This window comes from Lactuca sativa, chromosome 5 (assembly GCF_002870075.4).
Source record: "Lactuca sativa cultivar Salinas chromosome 5, Lsat_Salinas_v11, whole genome shotgun sequence".
Classification (NCBI taxonomy): Eukaryota; Viridiplantae; Streptophyta; class Magnoliopsida; order Asterales; family Asteraceae; genus Lactuca; species Lactuca sativa.
In genome coordinates this window covers 260,980,630-260,989,615 of record NC_056627.2, presented here as the reverse complement: position 1 = coordinate 260,989,615, position 8,986 = coordinate 260,980,630, and the positions used below count along the sequence as shown (strand labels likewise).

The window sequence follows — 8,986 nt, the reverse complement described above, 5'->3', positions numbered from 1 at the left end:
AATACCATGTTTACGTTCGATGGCATATTGAAGGAACTCTTTTATAATTTGAACAAGTATAAATGGGTGTTGGGAAATTCCTTCATGGAGCTGGAGAAAGATGTGATAACGGCGGTTAATGACGCCGGCCTTCCATTTTGGCCAGTAGGACCGATTGTTCCAGCGACCCTTTTTGGGAAGGAAGACGCCATTGACGGCGATCTTAAGGGTTTAAATAAGTTTAAATCCACAACCGAGAGTAACTGTTTGGAATGGTTAGACAAACAACATCCGGCGTCAGTTGTTTATATCTCTTTCGGAACACTAGTCTTTTCATCCAAGAATCATATAGAAAACATAGCAACTGGTCTGAAAATTTCGAAACGACCGTTTATCTGGGTGGTAAAGCTGCCGGAAAATCAAGAAACTCATCAATTTGAGATCTTGCAGGAGATTAAAGAACAGGGTTTGATCGTGAGATGGAGTCCGCAAACTGCTGTGTTATCACATCCATCAGTTGGGTGTTTCTTAAGTCACGGTGGGTGGAACTCAATGATTGAAAGTGTCACCGCCGGTGTGCCAATGATTGTTTGTCCGCAGTGGACTGACCAGCCGACGAATGCTAAGCTTGTTACAGATATTTGGGGCATCGGAGTGAAACTAAATAAGAATCCAGAAGCGTTTTTTGATGGGGAAGATGTGGCACGATGCGTGGAGGAGGTTTTGTCTGGGCCTAGATCGGAGGAGTTCAGAAAGAACGGGGCGGAGTTGAAAAGGGCGGCTCGTGAGGCAGTGGCAGACGGTGGATCGTCGGATAAGAACATCCAATTGTTTGTAGATGCAGTTTCTTCTTGCTCATGAAATGTATGCAATATTATGCTGTGTTTTGTGCAAGATATCTTGTACTCCTCCTTTAGTAATAAATTATTATTGGTTTGTCATTATCAAGATCTGTACTGACTTTTGTTGTCATTTTTATTAATTTTCTTGTCTACCACAATCATGCTATATTCAATAATTTGGATTAGTAATCTTTTTTTAATGATAAACAAAACCAAATTGGCATCTCCTTTGACTAATCTAATTATCTGTACTGAAAAATGAAATTAAACATGGGGACTAAATAAGCCAAATATGTCGCTACGGTTTCGGTGTATCTATGATAAACAATAATTAAGATTCATAAACCCAGTTGCTATCTGTTAGTTAATTTAGATTCATAAGTTTAGCTGGTAATGTTAGTAAACCGATTAATAAACAAAAAAGGAAAAGAATTTTTGGATATGTTACACTTTTGAATAAAATTAAGCATCTTCATATAATTATGTTCGTATTCTGCTCATCCATATCATAAGGCCTTCAGGTGTATGTATCTTACAAAAGAGTCTATGACTTAGGCCATCTGCTGCTTTCAGGTGGAGAGCTTCCAGATCGATCACCACCACCCACCACAAAGCAATGGAGTACCCTCCACGACCACGAACAGAAGAACGAAGAGAGAGACAGAGGGAGAAGAAGAAGAGCTGAGAGAAAAAGAAACCCTGATTGGGCGTTGTCGTTCGTCTTCCCCACCACGAAAACGCCCGACCACGGTTGGCTGGGGTGGTATGCATGAACAACGCTCGTGGCCACGTAGACCACGAGCCTCTTCGTCGTTGGTATACCAGAAGGTCTTAGGTGGTATCTTGGCTATGGTCGTGTACACCACCCCGTTACTATAGTCTTGGCTTTTAGTGGAGAGTGGCATGGTGGTTCGGAGACCAATTTGAAAGTCTCTGGCTATCTTCCTCTCTTTTCTTTCTCTATTTCACGATCTTAGCTAAGTGGCAGTACTCCATGGCCTTATACTTCGTTGAGGTGGTGGTTGTTTTGGTTGAGCCTAAAGAAACCCACGCCCTCAATTTGGTGTGGGTTGTGTACCCCCACTGACCTAATATTTTTTTAATGTTTTCCGATATACCCATAATGCCATTCGCATATATTGGCAAAGCCAAAATTTTTGATATGAGAATGGCTAGTGTGGTTAGGAGAATAGCTAATGTGAATACCGCCTCAAGAACACAGAAGAAAGCAACAACGTATCCATAATAAAAAAACATGTGAATCCCCAATTAAGTAAAGACGATAAAATAAAAGAATCAACAACACTTGTGATGTATCCGTCGTATATCTTGAAATATTTAAACAAATATCTAATAGTTATATTATTGTTTTTATAATATTACCGGCTTAAGTTGTATGCCTTGAAATATTTGCATAATTTTATCATCACTAGTATTTTCTGACATATATATATATATATATATATATATATATATATATATATATATATATATATATATATATATATATATACATACACTAGGTTAAAACCCGTGGAATCCACGATTGTTAGTTTTAAATAGAACCAAAAATATTGATTATCTAATAAAATAAATATTACAATTATGTCGGTTGCTAAAGGAATTGGGTGAAATGGATGATACCTGTATAAGAAATGCATTTTTTTAACGGCTAGAAATCAACAATTTTCTTGAAAACAATATTTCTAACCAGTCAAAATTAACAAATGTCTTGAAATTAGCCTGGTTACCTCTTCCATATGGAGTCATCAACACAATTAATGGATGTATATTTGTCTTCTGATAAAGACTACCAATAGTCAGTTTTTATAATGATTTGCACTTTTGGTACAACATTTTTCATACAAATTTTAAAAGCATTTCCTCCATGTTGGCATTTCTTTTCCCTTATCAGGTAACATAAGAAGGATTTACATTGGGTTAGCTGCATATCTAATGAAGCTTTAACTATTGCTAGTTTCCAGGTAGTCCCTTGTTATAGTCTATTCTATTTTTCTCATTCCCCCTGCTCTATATAAAAATCATTCAAAGAAATCAAAAAATATAGAATTTGCAAATTAGACTTTCAAACCTTATAGTCTTAATGCCCCTTCCATCAACTCCATATCCTTTAGTCAACTCACTACTTCAGTAGTAATATTTCATGAAGTGTATCGAATGGCAGCATGCTTGAATCCATAGGCAACAATATTAACTTTCTTTTCACCTCAATATGAACCTGATATAACATGCACGTATAAAAATTAAAAACCACAATATAACACTTGAAAGGACTTAAATTCCATTACTTTTCTTATTTGTTAAAAGACCAAAATACTCATGTCTAAAAGAAAGATGAATTGTACAAAGAAAAATAAAGAAGTCATGTTTGCTCTCTTATTGTTGCTAATAAACCAACATTCCACTGATCTGTATGACTGTATCTAAACAAACTTCTATAAAACATAGTAGAATCATCTTAAACAAAGCAACATCATCTTAACATAACTAAATGTGTGGTCATAAAAGAAAAAAAAATTGTAAATAAACATACCTTGAGTTTATGAAGTACGTGCAACTTCAAGTTTCCTCTGTAGACACTCATAATTCATTTTATCAGTATCTCTAATAAACCCTTCTGTTGCCATAATTTTGCAGACTCTGAAAGTTTCAAAACAGATTCAGCAGATAATAAACTATGGCTAATCCACTTCCATCAGTATTATTGGCTATTTCACCTTTTATGAATTTGAAATTCACTAATTAAATTAAAGTGAAAATATAAAACTAAAAAAATCTAAAACCGAAATTATAATATTAATTTTTCATTAATACTGGTAGGTGTTTCAAATTACAATGCTACAACAGGAAGACATGAAAATAAGATGGATAACTAAAAAAATAAATGAATTTACATTGCTATTTTTTGCATTTGAAAGAAATATTTTAACTCAAACATAAACATAGCATAACGTTTCTTTTTCCATAATATTCATAATGAAATGGTTGTTGTCTTCAAGGAACTACAATCAAAGGAACATATCCACACGTATATCATTTATAGCAATGCATTTTTTTGACATTCTACATATAGAAGTGTACTTTGGAAATTGCTCACAATTAGTACCAAAAGCAACATGAACCGATGTTTGAAGTAAACTACAATCGTCTTAAAACAATGTTTAAATCTAATGCATTTTTTCCAAGATATCAAAATTCATAATGTTAAAAAAATAACTTTTTTTGCCAACTTAGCTTTTTAGCTATTGTTTATAATATGCACCAAAGTTTGAAGTAAACTATACAATCATCTTAAAACAATGTTTAAATCTAATAGCTACCTCTATAACTGCCCAAAGATGCCCGCTTCCCTACTGATGATTGTACATAAAGCATGCCATATACCTCTATAGTAATTTACAGTTTTCTACAAGAACACAACATAAAAAAAACCATTAAAGATGCATAAATTCAATAACATACACTAATAAAACTAAATAATGCATACAAAAGATTCTTACCTGTAAGGAGAGTTCTTCATAAAACATAGAACCATTCACTATCTGATTATCGAAATAAAATCTATATTCATGTCATTTTAAGAATATTCAACCAAACCATCCTGATCTTGAAGATTTAAACAATACCACTGGTGTTGACTGTAACAGAGAAAATGAGGGAACTTATAGCTTCATTTTCATAGGCTACAGTATAGTTGCTCTTCTAAGAAGATGAATGGTTATAAAAAACCATGTGAGTTAACTTTAAATTCATGATCATTGAATAAGATTACTGTAATTCTACAGAAGCAAATGATCACAAGAAAAATTACTTCATGTATTTTTGTATGATCGTCTTCCGTCACAGTATATATAAAATAGTAAACATAAGGAGATCAGTAACTCATATTTACTTCTTTTGTGTTCCTAGGATGTAAGAGTTTGGGTTCAATACTAAAACACACCAGAAACTGTTTTGTTCTTCCTACATATTTTTTAACTAAGCTCTCGAATATATTAAAACCTAAAGGTAGAGAGCAATTAATGATAAAATACAATGAAAGAAATCAGTTCATGGAGCTTGCTCGTGTGAATATGCATTCAAGTGTCAATATAATCGGATGAGGTTATTTATAAATAATGAATAAGATGAGTAGAATTAAGGAGAAACTTGGCACTCCCGGTGTAGTTCATTAAGCTCGACACCATATCATTCAAACCTCCATCAATTACGTCAACACTGATAGGTTTCTAAAGAGACGTATCCCAAAACTGGTTAATTGGGGAGATAATTTTAAGTGTTCCTTGGGTTTCCGATGTAGGTAACAGAAGAGGTGGCAGGGGAGTCGTTAATCATGAGGGGATTTAGAGAAAAAAATGAAAAAGCTCTGATATAGATATAGAAAGGAGAAAGAAACACGTTTGAGAAAACATGTCTCCTTGAAGCATAGTGTAAGAAGACTGTTCATTGATTTGATCTTAAGAATAGTAGACTAACATTTGATAAATGTTGTTTAGGATAAAATCTGATGCGACTGAAAGAATAAAAGAAGATTGGAGCTGTAAATTAGAACTTCCAAGCACCATGACAATTTTGGCCAGCATAGTTTTCGGCAACGACAACACCACCCCTCCTAAAACCACCACCCTCATTAGCACCGATGTGATGTTCTTGATTCCACATCTTTATTCACTCATATATGTCCTTCCATCGCAAGTAAAAGATCTAGATATGTGTAGGAAAGAGAGAAATAGAAGAGAGGGATTTAAAAAATGATATACAAATTTCATATCTACAATTTAAGGAGTATGAATGATTGATATACAACAGAAAAAGTAACCCTAATTTCATTTGGAAATACAATCAGCTTCCTTAAATTGAACACATTTGACGAGCAAGCCTTATAAATTAGCGAGATTTAAGGATCACGTATAAACAACTGAGATAAGAGGGAAATCTGATTTCAAAGCATATAAGGGTATTTAAGTAAATAAACTTATTGTGAAATGAGCGGGAAAAATATTGGAGGGTGGGCTGAATAATTGACACGTGGCATATTTGTATTGTTTTATTAGGATAGAAGATATATATATATATATATATATATATATATATATATATATATATATATATATATATGTATATATATATATATATATATATGACATTAAATTATCACTCAAAATTGATCATTCATTTTGTTGTGTACTTCTGTCTTTATGAATTTCATTAATATGGAAAATACAGGTTCCATACTTGATGTTACACCTCATAAGATTAATGCACATTTCAATAGAAGATAAACATTAGTAAAGATTTATGCTTCTTTCCTTTGAACATCGTTTTGTCAAGGTCTCTAATGACGTTTAACTGAATAGATTGTTCATCTTCTCGTACATTCATAATGTAATTTTTAAGTTCCAATTCAAGAACTCAAAGATCATATTGTGTTGGAAACTCTTTCAGATCAAACGTGGCCATTTTCATTAGCTTATCCGAATCAAAGCCTTTAAAAGACTCACTCATGCACAAAAAAAATATAGAAATAAATAAATTCATATTGACTTCAATAAAGCTATGGTACAAGTTGCTAACCTGTAATAAAGTGAATCTTTTCTATACTTATGAAAAGATACAATAAATAAATCAACTTGGTAGTAGCACAAGTTACTAACATGTGAATCTCTTCGGCTAATGTTGTCACAACTTTAAATTGCTTGTTTTTTCTTTAAATTATATTGTTGTTTGTAGGAAGACAATACTGTTTAACATCTGAGGAACACATCAAAGAAATCATTAATCTATGTGTGATTCTTTGAACTAGACACAAGAACGAATTATAACCGGTGAGCAAAACAATAAACAAGTATATAAATTATGTTCCCTTCATAACCAAAGTCTTCTATTCATTGAACGCATCCCTCTTGTTACTAGCAGTTGATGTCACACCCCTGAACCAGACGGCGGAAACGTCTGGGCGCTTGTGCGTGACTTCATCTTGAAATATCATTATAGTGAATATAATTGAAACATAACATCATCATCCTCATACATGTAATATAACAACATTCATTGTTTACATCGAGTATTGTATTTGAATATTACATGCCAAAATAGTAAGAGTATGATGAAACAAAATATAACACAATATCCATTAGTTTGTTTCGTTCATCCTGCTTCAACGGTTTCCCCGAGAATACAAGTTATTTTGAAAACGGTCAACATAAAAATGTTGGTGAGTTCATAAGCATGTTTGTGAAAATGATTTGTATAACTTTGAAAACCACCAGAAAATCCTATATTTTCTGCAAACTGTTTAGTGTGTTTGTGTCAGATCTTGTATTAATGCATGTATGTTATTGTTTATTTGACTAAAAGGGTAAAGAGAATGTAGAGAGAATGTAAAGAGCATGTAAAGAGAATGTTCCCAGACAACTCGATGTTGTCTGTAAAAGAGAAAGCTGTCATACCAACCCCCGAGGTTGAGTACCAGTACGAGAATGCTTCCGAGTAATCCAAGAGAAAAGAGAATGGTCTTTCGTAAACTTCATAACGTTAATTCCTCTAAGTGGGTCGTCATAACCATACTAAATAATGACAATGTCGTCTGTCTTGTCGTTGTTGGACGCTGATTTTGATTTTTGATTATAAGGTTTTCATCACCCTAGACTGAGTTAGTCTAACTGTAGCGAACAGCTCAGGTGTGGGGTGTCATCCCCGTATAGATCTATACACAAATCCCCGCTCTCCCTCCAAGAGACTCTGGTTATAACTACATGCTACGATCGTACACTTAATAGGTGTTAACCGATAAAACTCACTAGATCCTTAATCGAATTTACGCAAAGAAAGGTATAATCTCATTCCAGACCCAATGAACCATGTAAGTGAACCACTAAGGCATCGCCAAACATGTAAATCATTTAAAGGCCCAAATTGGAATGAAATTATATAACATGGGCCCGAAATATATATATATATATATATATATATATATATATATATATATATATATATATATATATATATATATATATATATATATATATATATATATATATATATATATGAAAAGACAACTAAGGCCCATTTCACATGTAAGGTATTTACAGGCCCAAATAGCACACAAATAGTATCCAAGGTCCGTCGCACATGTTAATGGGTCAATGAGGCCTAATAAACATATAAATTGTATACAAGACCTATCACACATAAAATAACCTAGAAAATGATCAAATTAATCCGTTTGTTAGTTTATCGTTGGTTTTGGTTTAAGTATTCACTAAAATAGCATAAAAGCCAACTTTTTGTAAAAATGACGTTCTTGGCCCAATAAGCAAAAAATTTACAATTAAGGCCCAATTTTGTAAGAATAACACTTTAGTCTCCATTTAGTTCAAAACTTGTGTTGATGACTAGTTTGTAGTAAAAAATAACATTTTAAACCCATTTTTGTCAAAAATATAATTTTTGGCTTGATTTTTGTGAAAATATATATTTTTCTGGTTTTGGGCTTTTCCGACCCAGTTTTTGGAAAATTTGTAGAAAAATTATCGTAAGTCGAAATTTGGATCCGTGAATTCTGGAAGTTTGGAAATTTTGTCTACTTTGTTCACAATTTTTCTGATAATTTTTAATGGCTTCTAACAAGTGTGAAATTGCTCACCTTCACAGGCTGGTCTGAAATTATTTCAAATCTAATAGGTAGTTTTGTAAAATTCGCCAAAAATTGTAGAAAAATCGTATGAAAATGTGAGAGTAGTCATTTTAAAGTTAGAAACCTGAAATTCTTGCATGTAAAATAGTTTTGAAAAATATTATAATTTAGGTGGTCAAACAGTTCGAGATTAGACGAAAACTTTTATGTGAAAGGCTGATTTTTGAGTTTAGTTTATGGATCTTGGAACACAACACTCATTTTTACTATTTTATGTGTATAATTGCCAGATCTACTAGTTTACATGTATTATATGTGATAGCACATAGTTTTATCAAGGTTTTCATGTAGATCTAAGTGATAAACTTTATGTTCTTAACATATTCTTAGGTTTATGAAGTAAACATCACATAACCACCAAATAAATCATGAAAAACACACATATTCATGCATACACACATAGATCTACACAACACAACTTGTATTCTTCCCAAAAACAAAGTAAAAA

General features: G+C 32.7%; 1 protein-coding gene across 1 annotated transcript; it reads left to right on the top strand.

The window, feature by feature from the left end:
- Window positions 1-6: 6 nt before the first annotated feature.
- Window positions 7-923, top strand: LOC111877238 (UDP-glycosyltransferase 84B1). The gene has a single exon (XM_023873767.3). It carries the CDS (start codon window positions 7-9, stop codon window positions 838-840), a length of 834 nt encoding a protein of 277 aa, XP_023729535.2. The 3' UTR covers window positions 841-923.
- The last annotated feature ends 8,063 nt before the right edge of the window (window positions 924-8,986 follow it).